The sequence below is a fragment of the Pangasianodon hypophthalmus genome, chromosome 19, assembly GCF_027358585.1.
Source record: "Pangasianodon hypophthalmus isolate fPanHyp1 chromosome 19, fPanHyp1.pri, whole genome shotgun sequence".
Taxonomy (NCBI): Eukaryota; Metazoa; Chordata; class Actinopteri; order Siluriformes; family Pangasiidae; genus Pangasianodon; species Pangasianodon hypophthalmus.
Genome location: NC_069728.1, coordinates 10,787,168 through 10,800,749, shown reverse-complemented (window position 1 = coordinate 10,800,749; position 13,582 = coordinate 10,787,168). Strand labels below are relative to the sequence as shown.

The 13,582-nt window shown below is 38.7% G+C and overlaps 2 protein-coding genes across 5 annotated transcripts; both read right to left on the bottom strand.

Moving 5' to 3' along the window:
- Positions 1 to 843: 843 nt before the first annotated feature.
- emc7b (ER membrane protein complex subunit 7b) lies at positions 844 to 4,535 on the bottom strand. The gene is made up of 5 exons (XM_026922696.3): positions 4,175 to 4,535; positions 3,002 to 3,121; positions 2,771 to 2,909; positions 2,328 to 2,408; positions 844 to 1,549 (listed from the first exon to the last, which is right to left on the bottom strand). Exons 1-5 carry the CDS (start codon positions 4,390 to 4,392, stop codon positions 1,403 to 1,405), a joined length of 705 nt encoding a protein of 234 aa, XP_026778497.1. The 5' UTR covers positions 4,393 to 4,535; the 3' UTR covers positions 844 to 1,402.
- Positions 4,536 to 5,099: 564 nt separating this feature from the next.
- Positions 5,100 to 12,913, bottom strand: katnbl1 (katanin p80 subunit B-like 1). Of its 4 annotated transcripts, none has more exons than XM_026923687.3 (10): positions 12,721 to 12,913; positions 11,522 to 11,649; positions 8,423 to 8,460; positions 7,970 to 8,240; positions 7,188 to 7,303; positions 7,001 to 7,051; positions 6,194 to 6,283; positions 5,979 to 6,083; positions 5,770 to 5,863; positions 5,100 to 5,685 (listed from the first exon to the last, which is right to left on the bottom strand). In XM_026923687.3, exons 2-10 carry the CDS (start codon positions 11,636 to 11,638, stop codon positions 5,653 to 5,655), a joined length of 915 nt encoding a protein of 304 aa, XP_026779488.2. In that variant the 5' UTR covers positions 11,639 to 11,649; positions 12,721 to 12,913; the 3' UTR covers positions 5,100 to 5,652. The 4 variants fall into 4 exon arrangements, with proteins under 4 accessions (XP_026779488.2, XP_026779489.2, XP_053098142.1 ...); XM_026923688.3 differs by lacking the exon at positions 12,721 to 12,913 and adding an exon at positions 12,298 to 12,697; XM_053242167.1 differs by lacking the exon at positions 12,721 to 12,913 and adding an exon at positions 8,654 to 8,834 and having other exon boundaries at positions 11,522 to 11,650.
- Between the last annotated feature and the right edge of the window lie 669 nt (positions 12,914 to 13,582).

The window sequence follows — 13,582 nt, the reverse complement described above, 5'->3', positions numbered from 1 at the left end:
TGCATATGTTCTGGATTGGTGTTGCATTCATTCATACATTCTAACGTATTAAGATTAAAAGTATTTTTCAAAGATAAATTGTAAAGTAGAAGTATGCTTTGCTATTTAATCCACAAACCATGGGAGGGTTAAAATATTTGTACACAAGTTGATGTATTGTCATCTTCCTAGATTCCACCTTCACCCACATTGAACCAAACAACTTCTTTATATGTTAGTCATTCAAAATACAACATACTAACATTGTATAGAGCCAGCTGTTATATATGAACACACTCTATGACTGTGCCCAGATTTTATTATTATTTTTTAAACTGTTTCACTTTTATTTAGAGCATAATTTAGAGGATGAAATGTCTAGTACTATTTGAGACTCTTAATGTCATGTTATAAAAATCTATTCCAACTTACTTCTCTTTGTTAGTGCGGCTTGTAAATATGCAATTTAATTTGCTATGTGGAATAAATGTTGTTGTAATACAATAATGAATGATTTGATAGCAAAAATAATTTCTTTACACATCTCTTCATATTACTGCATGTAGAGCAGAGATTCAGTAGAACAGTAAAACTCTAACCCCTTCATCAAGCAATCTGAAGGATCACCATTTAGATGTACCAAAAACTATATAAACACTTCCTTCATACTGTCCATTATGAGACTTAGTGTAGACACTGCAGCAAATTGTGTTAAATCAGACTTCAGATCCAACTACAATGTCTTGTGAATTTGTATCTAACTGATTCAAATAAAGTATATTTCTTGGTTTCTGGGAAAAGTGGGACTCATTCAGCAGAGAAAAATCTACACAGAGGAAACAAACTACTCAAAGGACACATGCAAAATGTCCATTACAATTTATTAGCATTCAGTTTAAATATGTTTATATTTCTTTGCTAAAATTTTAGGCATACATCATCTTCATTCACAGTCATATACAAACTCAAAACAATATTACCGACTATTTCAAAGTAAAAGCTCTGTTTCAAGTAGTTGTGGAAACTGGGTTGGGGTTCAAGTGACGTTTCATCCAGCCTCAACCCTGAAGAGGATCTGTTTTAGAAATCTCAGCCTCAGCAGCAATAAAAGCATACATTACCCTTCTGATGATCTTGGCCCAACTAACCGTGAATAGAACTACCGGTGCTTTTCTAAATGGTGTTAAATGTTTACAGGTAGATATATTAAAATGTCACATGTGGTGATATAGCATCTGATTAAAAAAAAAAAAAAAAAAAAAAAAAAGTGAACATAATATACAGCCCTGCCAAGTCAAGCTCACTATCCATTACAGTTAGTTAGTTTTATTGTGACAAATGAAAAATAAAAATGAAAAACAGGCCACAAAACAATTCTACACAAAAATAATAATAAAAAACACCCCAGTCTCCATTAGCAGCACTACCTCCTTTTCAGTGCTGTGTTCCTGCTGCCTTTGTTGCTTCCCCCTGGCTTGCTGGATCCCTTAGAGAAGAGCTTGGTCATGAACTCTGAGACATCTGGCAACTCTGGATTAGGGTTCAGCATGTTCATGGACTGCTCCATCTCCTGTTAAACACACACACAAACACACAAAAACAGTTAAAAACTGTTTCTTCTTATACCAGGGCAAAGCTGTAAAACGTCAAGACAAGAAGGTAGTTCTTCTATCTATAGCAGCTACAAACAGTCATTCCCTCAACAGCCTCTCTTCTCCCTCTATCTCTAAGTTAATGAGACAAAAAAATGCAGCTTGTCATGTTACTGAAAAGCTGGAAAGTGCAAAGTCCCTTGTCCTGAAGACTCACCGAAGAAAAGACACTTGTGTTCAAGAATTTTCCTGTCACATGTTCTTATATATTATTATGTATTGTATGTAATAACAATAGAAAAATCTGCTTTGTGTACCTTTAAGCAAGACTGAAAATACCTGGAAATATTTTCCTAGAACATCAACACTTTTAAATGCACTGACAATTATCTGGTTACCGCTAGGAAAACTGAAATCTGTATTTACTCCAACATCTAGATTATAAACCCAAAGTTTGTACAGACTTTTTAAAATTAGATTAAAGGACGTTCAAAGACTTGTTTACCAAACATCTAAATGTGCAACAGAATGGATTTAAGCTGTATTTTTTTTTTTAAATCCTGACTTGAATCATGAATCATACAGATAGGGATGAGGATTACAACAACAACAACAACAACAACAAAAAAAAAATGCAATTTATGCAAGTTTTTCTGCAGGTGATATTCAAAAAGCTTATTTCAGGCACTTGTGTGAGCCATGTTACATATTGTGTAAACACAAAGTCAGATTCACAAAAATCATTTCCTCATGTACCTTTCTCATTTCAGGGTCGTTGGTATTGACCACTTTTGGAAGCAGAACGATGATTAGTAAAGGAAGGACCATCATCATGACCTGTAAGAATTGGAAAACAGGTTTTATTATGACACGAGGCAGACAACACAAAATGCTGTTAATATATTAAAATAGATATGCATAAGTGAATAAGAACAAAATGGTCCTCTTAACCTACAGAGATAATAACGCTTAGCTGACCTCAATTATACTGCATACGTACTGTATATGAAATGCTGTGAGAACTGTAGACATTTCAGTTACTAATATTATATAGAGTCAACTTAAAACCAAAGCTTCTTGTCCATTCTACATTAAGCTCGGCTTTTCTCCAAGCCCTCAGTTACTGCATTTAGACATATTTACATCCAAAACATTCAGCATGCCCGACATCTACTTTTGAATTTTAAGACAAAGTTTACCATCGGATTCATGAGGAAATCAGTCCACCCCCACGTCTCTCGCTTCATGAAGTACGAATGTGGCCCAGTGGCTCTCATCTGGAGGGGGTACGCCTGCCGGACCACCTCTGAGGTCTTTATGTAGTTCACCACGCGGGCTCTGCGGTGCATTAAAACAGTCTGAGTACAGGGTCTAGACAAAACAGTAAAGAGATGAGGTCTGTCGAAGTTTAGTGTAACAGTCAACGTTACCTCATTTTCCCTTTAGAGGTGATGTCCACTCGGACTGGCTCGAATTTGTAAGATGGAGACATGACTTCAACTACGTAGGATCCAGATGGAACATCATGCACAGCGAAACTCCCATCAGTCCTGTAGGAGAGAAGCGGCAAGGCTGCTGACTTCTATTGCACCGTTTCTGCTTTCTGTTTTAAACATTACATGTGGAATAAAACGCAACATGGTGTGCTGTCATAGGAAAATAATCAACGCTGGGTTAGTGCTGAGCTGTTACCACCTTAAAGTTGAGTATTTTACAAGAATAGCATGGCCAGAATAGTGTTTTATTTCCTCTTATAACAGCAATTTCCCAACAACTGCACCTGTTTATGACACACTGTACTTTTTAACCGTTTATACCTACATTTGAAGTTGTGGAAAGCCTGCAAGAATTAGTTCCTGTTAAGACTTACATTAACAGAAACACACTGTTGTTCCCTCACAAGACTCTCTTTCAAAGGTAATTAAAAAAAAAAAATAGATTCAGTGAGTCATTTTACTGAGAAACTTTCAGAAGACTGTTGTGTCAGAAAGCTTGCTGTTGCAAAGCGCTCACACTTTAGACTCCTTCCCCATGTTAAATAAACACCTCCTTACAGAAAGCTTTGCCATATAAATGATTTTCTGTTAAATAACAGCACATTTGAATCTGTTTATTATTAGTGTCTACTATACACTACATCCTTGTCTGTTACTATGGAAACGATAAGAAATTAAAGCGAGCGCATTGATATAAGGCTGTGATTCGCCCTGCAGCCGGAACTATTGTCAGAGCTGCTGTTACAGAAAATTAATCAACACCTTCTGACAGAGACGGTCAGAACAAAGCTAGCACTCGTTTTGGCTCTTACACAGTCTAGACCTTCTACTGGCATGTAATAATGTCCAAATAATGCTGGTTAAGGTTGGTTATTCTGTATCACTAAAATGATTTGTTGGTAAAAAGTATTGTTTTTGTTATTATTACAGCTAAAGTGCAGGTGTCAGCTCGGCTAAAACCTCAGTTATCCCACTGCGCCCTAAATCTCTACAGACGTTCGTTGCTATGGTTAGCTAACAACTAGCTAACTACCTAGCGCTCAGCTTAGCGATAACACTGTTCTGTCCGTCTGGTGGCTACAAGCTACAAGGTTTAAAGCAGCTTACCTGAGAAATCCGATATACTCGCCTCCCTCTACCAGGACCCGGGCTGAGGAGACCCAGTCCTGCGCTTTCACTCCCGAGACAATCGCACGGCCCTCGATCTTGAAGCGGTCTCCATTCCCCGCACCAGGCCCGGGCTCCGACTCGGCGAAACAGCACGACAGCACAAACGCGGACTGGAGCACAACATATGCGTCCAGTATTCTTTTAAGATGCCGCATCGCTCCGGCTACACGATGATCGCCTTGTTTTATCGTTCAGTAGATAGTAGTGACCCTTGAATCAGCTGGACTGCTCGGCAGTAAGCGTTCACACAGGGCATGGAGTCCGAATACCGGAAGTGGAAGTGCTCCGCGATCACGTGACCGTGCTGTCTCAAAACTACCGCATTGACGTCTCCACCCCCTGGACCTTAATTTCGACCCCGCCCAGGTAGGAAGTTCTGGATCAGGTTCAACTCCACCCCCTGGACTTTTATTTCGACCCCGCCCAGATAGTAAGTTCTGGATCATGGTTGTCTCCACCCCCTGGACTTTTGGTTCTGCAGCGACAGGTACGTGTGGACTGTGCGTGTGTATTTTTACCTACATTTACTGGCAGAAAGCCGTCCATCAACCAAACATATCCAGCCAACAGTGATCAAGTGATCAGATGGCTATGAAGGCTAGAAGACAAAGAAAATCTAAACGATAATCTTAAATGGATACTGCAGATTTGTACCCAAAAACTGCTGCTGTCATTCAGATTGTCCTGCATTCATCCCAGGACCCCTATTTCAAAACACTCAGTAATGCTTGCCTTTACACTTAACATTATAGCTGTGTACTGGGAGGATTTATAGTCCCATTAATCTCACAAAAGAGGAACCAGGTTATTTGTAGGATTGCACAGATAACAAAAATCAGTAGTTAAAACACCATTGAAAACATTTGGCAAATTTTGCAAATTTATTTAGAAGTTGATTAAAAGAAAATCACCATGATGCACAATCATTTCATCCATGAACAAGCATAAGACAGTGAAAGCTTCAATAACTTAAGACTGCAGGACTACAAGCTCTTCATTGTTAAGACATTGTACGAGGAGTTGACTCAGGACACGGTACGTCAAATCCACTTCAGCAAGTGCACATTGTGGCACTGCAAGTGAGTTAAAACTTCTCCATGGCACTTCTGTGAGTTACCTGATTCTTTACAGTCTCATAGAGTTGACTGAGTGCCAATAATGAAAAAAAAAAGTCCACTTCAATGTGAAGCAGTCAGGGTTTATGGGAAAGGGTTTACCCTTTAAGACATGTCTCCAGTTTGAATATAGGGAGGATCTGAATTGGTCAGTTCATCTGTCTCCCCATTCACCATCGAGTCACGTCCTCTTCTGGAGTAATGCAAAGACTCAGTTTATCCTGCTGTTAAAAGAGCAGCTTTGAAAACCGCAGCAAGTGCGTGTAGTGGTCATTTCCTCAAGTGTTCTACATCAAGACATCAGCGCAGTTGTGACAGATAGGATTCAATTTCCTGAGAAGGAAAAAATGAAAACCAGTGTAACACTTAAAATGTTGCAATCTTATTTCCAAAACAAGTTTGTCAAGAATAATCTACCTTGCTCATTTCCCCCACAGTTCCTGGTACTGAGGATAATGAACATGTATCATCCCAAAGATCAAGCAGCAGCTTTCGCATTGCCTGAACATTTCTGCAACACACACATACACACAGTACATTTCTCAAGTCTTTTTAAGTGCAAACTTGATGTTTAGTGCAAACAAAGATGTTATACAAAGCAATATAGCACAGGAATAGAGTATTACTTCTCATTTGAACAGCGGTCTTGCAGAGTTTTTCCATTTGATGAGAGTTCAGGCCACCATTTCTTAACAACCGACTGAACCCAGTGCAAAGCCACAGTGAGGTGCCTTTGTTTAAAAAAACATAAAAAATAAAATAAAAGAAAGCAATTCACTGATATCTGAAGATAAATTACATACCAACTCTCATAATGGTTTCATAATTAAAAACTACTTACACTTCATATCTGCCAAGAAGTACTGTCTTCACTTGCGGTAAAAGGTCGACACAGCAACCAATGGAAACACATGACTGTTCTTCTTGAAGGCTATAAAGTAAAAATGGCAGATTATTGCACATAAGAAACATATTAACTAAACATATTTAACACTCACAGAGAATGTACACTCACCAGTCACTTTAATAGAAACACCTGTACATCTGCTCATTTACGTAGTTATCCAATCAGCCAATCATGTGGCAGCAGAGTAATGCAAAAAATCATGCAGATACAGGTCAAAGCTTCAGTTAATGTTCACATCAAACATCAGAATGGGGGAAATGTGTGATCTCATGGCTGTTGGTACCAGAAGGGACGGTTTGAGTATTTCATAAATTGCTTATCTCTTGGGATTTTCACACACAACAGTCTCTAGAGTTTTCACAGGATGGTGCGAAAAACAAACAAACAAACAAACCATCCTGTGTGTGGAGGGTCAGCAGGCTGAAACATCTTGATGAGATGTTTTTTAATCTTCAGTTGTTCAGAAAAGTTTTTTTTTTTTCACCATTCTGTGTAAACTCTAGACACTGCTGTGTCTGAAAACCAGTTTCAGAAATACTCAAACCAGCCCATCTGGTACCAATATCCGTGTCACAATCAAAGTCACAGAGATCACTGTGATATTCTGATATTTTTGAACATTACCTGAAGCTCTTGACCTGTAATGATTTTTGCATTGCACTGCTGCCACTTGATTGGTTGATGAGATAACTGCATGAATGTGCAAGTGTTCCTAATAAAGTGGACGGCGAGTGTATTTACCTTTTTGTGAGAACAGGAAGACAGTCAATCAACACTCCTGTGTCTTGTATTCTGTGGAACAGAAAACTGATTTTAACTGGATTTTTTTTTTCGACAATTAAAAAGAAAAAAAAGAATGCAGCATTTAATAATGTATGTCAATCAGTAAGGTTTATGATAATTGCTTAATGTTCTGCAAGACCCTTACCTGATCAAATACGCCACTAGTTCACTAGCATTTCTTCGCCAAAGTGTCAAAGCCACATTTAACCTGAGATTCCTCCCAAAGAGCACATGAGTCATTGTGTCATGGTCCTTGGATAACTTGTAGGAAGAGAAGAAAACAAACACAAAAAAAAAAAAAATCCCTCAATTTCTTTAAGTCTTAAAGAAAAGTTAAAAGTAACACATCTATGGCTAAATATTCTACCTAATACTATGGTTGCTGTGGTCAAGTAAATCATGCTTATAGCTACCAGTTTAAGATCATGAAAACTGCATTCCTCAATACACACTTGCCTTAACATAAAATGGATAAATAAATCAGTAATGAAAAACAAAAAAATTATCATCCATATCATGTCAAACAAACAATTCCACCTTCAAACTGCTGAACCATTCATGTGGCATGATACTGTACTACGTTCTATGGACAAAAGTTTTTCCACCTTTATGGCTGTTTATAGCTCTGTGGCATCCTTTTGTCCATTTTTGTACACAAGTGTGTTCAATCCATCCGAAAACAGAAGTCTGGTTGTGACTAACAACTGGACATAGCTGCCATAGGCAAGTGTGTGATGCTTTACGTATGTAGTCTTTACTATGCTAACCTGCCGGTTATAAGCGCCACTTCTATCTAAACACATTTGCCATGTAACTCCAGGGGCAAATTGAAGAAGTGAACTCCGGACACCAAACTCATCTTGGTTGATCCACTACATTGTGTACATTTTATTTTTGCCCAGATGATCACTTTAAACTGGAACTAACCTCAGTGAAGTAGTCACTGTACTTGGAGCCAGCTCCTGCCATTTTAGAGCCGTCTGTCGAGTTCACAGGGAACGCACACTTGTCCTTATAGTGAACGCCCTGCACGTCCTCGGCACACGTCAGCTCATTCTCTTTGTTGGCCATGTCAGAGGGTCTGCCTGCTGAAGGCACTCGCAGCCGAACTGCAGAACCCACCGCTGAATGACGCGTCTTCTTGCTCACCACTCGTTTTACTTTGCCGTAGTTGTGCATGCAACGCCCCACTGGAAATCTGTCAGAGGGAGGGTAAGAAAAGCAGACACCTTGCTAGTATATATGCTTAGCAATAGTATTTATTGTTTAATTTTCTTTCAAAAAACTGATTAAATCTGCTATAAAATCTTCTCAGAGAGCTGATGAAGTGCTTAAAGGGTCATTGTGTGGTCAGCCTTATTGCCATGGCTCACAACTCACCTGTCTTTATCTATTTCTTCCTTACATAAATAATCCACCTAAAAAGAGAGGATAGGCAAAGCTAGTATTCCTCTGATCTGCAAAATTAGCTTTGAGTATTTTAGGCTACGTTCATAAGGAATTTTCAGCACCTGTTAAAAACGCATACGTTGCTGGTTTGTGAGTGAAGTTTAATAGTAGGGGAAATATATGCATTTTGTGATATGGTTAAAGCCTTGTTTATACACTTACAGTGTGCAAAAGCGCGGCTCACTGTGAACCGACCTTAGCTTTGTCGCAATGTACCATGCAGCTCTGAATATGAACTGACAGCCTCAGATTGTTGCTTATCTCTCTCACCATCAGCAAAAACTCCTAGCCTCTTTTCCACTGCAGGGCCGACAGCAGCCCATGTTTGTAGTAAATATGTCAGCTGTCAAAATATATAGGATAAATTATACTGTGAAGTCTGTAAAATATAATACATTAACTCATATAAGACATATTGGGGTTGGGAATACCACTGCAGAAAATACTTGTGTACATCAGTCATCTTGTGGTTTTGTTAAATAAAGCATTATTAAACCACTGAATGGCATTACTAGGGGAAACTAGGCCCATGTTAAAGCTCTAGGGCACTAATTTGGATAGAAAGCACACAACAAATAAATAATACCCACAAACAAGCTTTTTTTTTTTTTTTTTTTTTTTTTAAAACTGCTCTTAGTGGGACATGTTTAGAAACACGAATTATAAAGGTACAATACAGGAACACTGTTGTTAATATATTTACACCAGATTGAAGGAAGTCTATGTAGGTATAGACTGGATGAAATCTGATAACCTCTGTCTGGTTTAATAAGATGAGCCACAATCATTTAACAGAATCATAAAAGAAAAGTGAAATAGACTGAATTTGATTCCTTAACTCTAATAGTGCCACATGCATAATGACCCTGCGTTCACGCTGGCAGAGATTTCTCTTTTCACGATTTCTGCCACCTATTTTACATGAGTAATGGGCTTGATATTCCAAAATACACGTGTGAAAATACTGCTTCTCATTTGTGTGAAAAAGTTAACTTTGCTCAACTTTGTAACATCGCTTGCCCTGTCCACCTCACATCATTAATTCCTGCTTTGCCTCCCGTCAACCACTCGTTGAAAATGAATGACTTCTGGTTGCTTTGTCAGGTCGCGTCGCTGCCGGTGTGAGTGCAGAGTGAAGTATTGGCTATATCTATGCCCCCAGCGCACATATAACTTCTGTTTTTGCTTTCCTCTTTTTCAGTTAGGATGTAAGTTTTACTGGCGGTTATTCATCAAAGTTGTGGAACAACAAGCACAATATTGAACGCATGAAATGACGTATAAACAAATCTGTGTCTGATTCATGAAATGACATTAATACAAGCTGTTATTTGAGCGCAACTGATGAATCACCTTCAGCTGCGTAAACGTAAGGTCTTGCCCACTAGTGCCTGAGTTAGATGTGCTTGTGCATGCTATTTTTTATATAAAGTTATTTAGGGTCAGAATCAAGTAGAAAACTGAACCATTTTCCCACCTCACTTACAGGTACACTATAATGCCAAAAGTATGTGGACACCTAACCATCACATTCCAGATATATTCTCTCTTTGCTGTTATAGTAACCTCCACTCTTCTGGGAAGGCCTTCCACTAGATTTTGGAGCGTGGTTATGAGGATTTGTGCATTCAGCCACAAGAGCAATAGTGAGGTCAGGCACTGATGTTGGGTGAGGAGGCCTGGGGCCTGGAGAGGTCAGAGCTCTATGCAGGCCACTACAGTTTTTCCACTCCAACTTTGGCAAATCATGTCTTCATGGATCTCGCTTTGCACACAGGGGCATTGTCATGCTGGAACAGGGTTGGGCCTCTTAGTTCCAGTGAAGGGAAATTGTAATTTTACAGCACAATGACATTCCATACAGTTGTGTGCTTCCAATGTTGTGGCAACAGTTTGAGGAAGAACCACATATGATTGTGATGGTCAGGTGTCCACAAACTTTTGGCCATATAGTGTACTTGACTATCTTTAATATCTAGAAAAATAAACTAACACTGAAAAGCAGAAAAAATAAATTCTGTATTTTAAAAATTTTAAAGATTAGTACAAAATTTACCATTAAATCAGCTGCTTCCAATCAGTTTGTAATTATTAGACATATTTTACCTATAATAAAATAATGGTTATTATCATTATTATTACTATTATGCAGGTTGTTAAAATGGTACGCCCAAAGTTACATCCAGCCAAACTTTTCTTGGCATATATATATGCCAAAGTAAAAAGTGAAGAATAAGGAACCTGGAACTGAACGTGGAACTTGTGTACGCTTGTTTTACAATCAGATTTGCCCAAATGCTTCTTTGATGAATAAGGGTCATTGTTTCGTTGCTCTAAAATGATGCACAGGCACATTCAATTGCATCACAGTATGCATGTACAAGTGTATATTATAATGTTCAGCAGTCATCCTGTGCACCTCGTTGTTATTAACATTTCATTAACACTTCAGCTGGAAGCACAGCACATGATCATTCATCTGAACAGTTGAGTGACTGGAGTCTTATAGTCATTGTTTATAGTAGAACCACTATAACTATTTACTTAATTAAGAAGGCTGCGTCTGGCCTAGCAAACGTTTATTTCTTCTGTGTCCTTCCTTTGATTGCTCTGGAAATTTACTGTTGACCAAGATATTAATTGGCACAAATGTCTCCATTTTAACAGCACAGTGAAACAAGCTACGATAAGCCATCCTACACACATGGTTTTGTTATGCTGGGTAGTTTTATAAGCATTCTGGGATTCACCATGATAACATGGATATTTGGTGGGAATAGGTCCCCTTGTCCATCACTGTTCGGCCCTAGAACGGAAAAGAGGCTACTGAAAACCTCACCCAGACCCTTTTCTATAGGCTGATGCACAGTAGGCATGCTGGACAAAGTTCCTTCAAACGTTCAACTCTTGTCCATCAAAGCTCAGATCTCACTGTAATCAGTGGCAAGAGGTGCGTTTTTGGCAGATACCAATAAGTCCTTGTGAACGCAGCCTTAACTGTAGTCTTATCTCTGGGCTGTGTCAACTCACCTCCCTCATGTTCTCTTCATCTGCAGGAGCGCTTCTGTGGTTGAAAAGATCGAGGGCCTTGGCTTGCTTGAGCCTGTGGACATCTGCATCGTTCCCAACATGATTTCCAGTGGCCATAATCAGAGAGTCTAGGCAGTAATAGAAAGTAAACGCAAGGAGGGAAGATCATCATTAGAGTTTTCACAAGATCTTTTCATTCATGTACAAGACATTAAGACATTGTTAAGACATTACTAAGAGACCATTATAATAATGATAGTGTAACATTATTGGTGTATATGAATTTTGACACTTGATATTTTAGCCTTTTCCAGGATTAAAATAAAGCTATACAGAATTCACGTTTTCCACAAATTTAATGTTAGAAAAACCTAGATATTGTTGTTCCTATTATGTTCATGTGAAATTATCGTCAAATATCGCGATATGATAGTTTTGCTATGTCATTCACCTCACTATAGTTACTACTCTTAACTTTAATACTGTAGTTAGCCAACTAATATATCAAACAATAGTATGTTTTTGTGATGAATATCCAATAGTCTATGTTATATTTAGAACATATTTGACGAAACGTCAAATAAACTAACATTCAAAGCGACAAATAAGCAAAAATAAGCATTGCTAGCGAATGAAAGTAATACTAGCTAACCAGTGTTTACTGCAAACACGTCGCAAATGAGGCTTCGCTTCCATCACTTAGCTTAAGAAGCTAAAAGCTTAAGCTTTTCTTCTTCTTTTTTCCCCCAATTACAAGCTATAATCAGGTAACTCACCAGTTTTATATTCTAGCGGCCATGGGCCAAAAACCAGAAGCTTCTCAGCATAATCCACAGCACTATTCACTGTGAGACAGCTATGCTATGCTAAGTAAAGTAAGCTATACTGTCAAAGTGGTGCACGGCCTTCAACTCATTTGCTAGCCTAGCCAATTAGCAGCTAGTCGAGGTAAAGTAGTTTTATATGATTAGTTCAGGCGAAATAACTATCTTTCCGTTCGTTTCACCAGCTGTAAACACTATTAACGTCACACCACCCAGAAAATCTGCTAACCTGCACAACTTCCCGGTCGAAACAAGCAAACAAGTTGCTAAGCAATGACTAACTTAAGAGAGCTAGCGTTAGCACACTGAACCTACATAATAACATATGGCTACATTGTCACCTTTAAGCCTGTTTCATAGCCAGTTTCCCCTTACCATTACATTGTGTAAACGTCGCTTAGTTTCTTCTATTTTTTTAAATAACAACGTCCCAATGTGATATTAGATAGATGTCGATCTGAGAAGAGTTAAAAGGATAACAGCTATTTTAGTGCATGTTCACCAACGCGGCGAAGTCAGCACCATTCAAATAAATACAAACTGTGTTAGCTGGGATTGTGGGATTGATGTGGAGGACTCGGAGACACCGCGGATAGAACGGGCTTTTAGCGACATCTAGCGGTGAAACCGTGGAACTACACAGTGGTGTAGCTCAGAGATGTAACTGAACACTGTACACTGTTAGGAATAAACATAATGTTCTAAACAGATGTTCTAAAAAAAAAAAAAAAAAAAAAAAATGATTCACAATTTTTTTTCCAGAGCGCTTTCACACCTACTAGTTATTTCGAATCAGAGCTAAATTGATACTTTTGCTTTATATTTTGCAAAGATTTGATTTGGTTGCACATACACAATAACAGCAACAACAACAAAAACAACAAAATTGCCTAGTCATCATCGTCATCCACTTTTTTGTTTTTTTACATTTTTTATACAGGTCAGGGCTGTACTGAATCCACATCCTATCCCAGGAACAACAGGCTTGAGGCAGGAACACATCCAGGATGGGACACCAGTCAATCACAAGGCACCTTGCACATATTCATTTACAACTTGGGGCAGTTTAGCAATTTACCAAGCCACCTACCTGAATATTTTTGGACAGTGGGAGAAAACCCACGCCAACACACAGAGAACATGTGAAACTCCACACAGACAGTAATCCGAGCTCAGGATCGAACCGGGGACCCTGGAACTGTGAGGCAGCAATGCCCACCTTTGCTAAGTGCACATA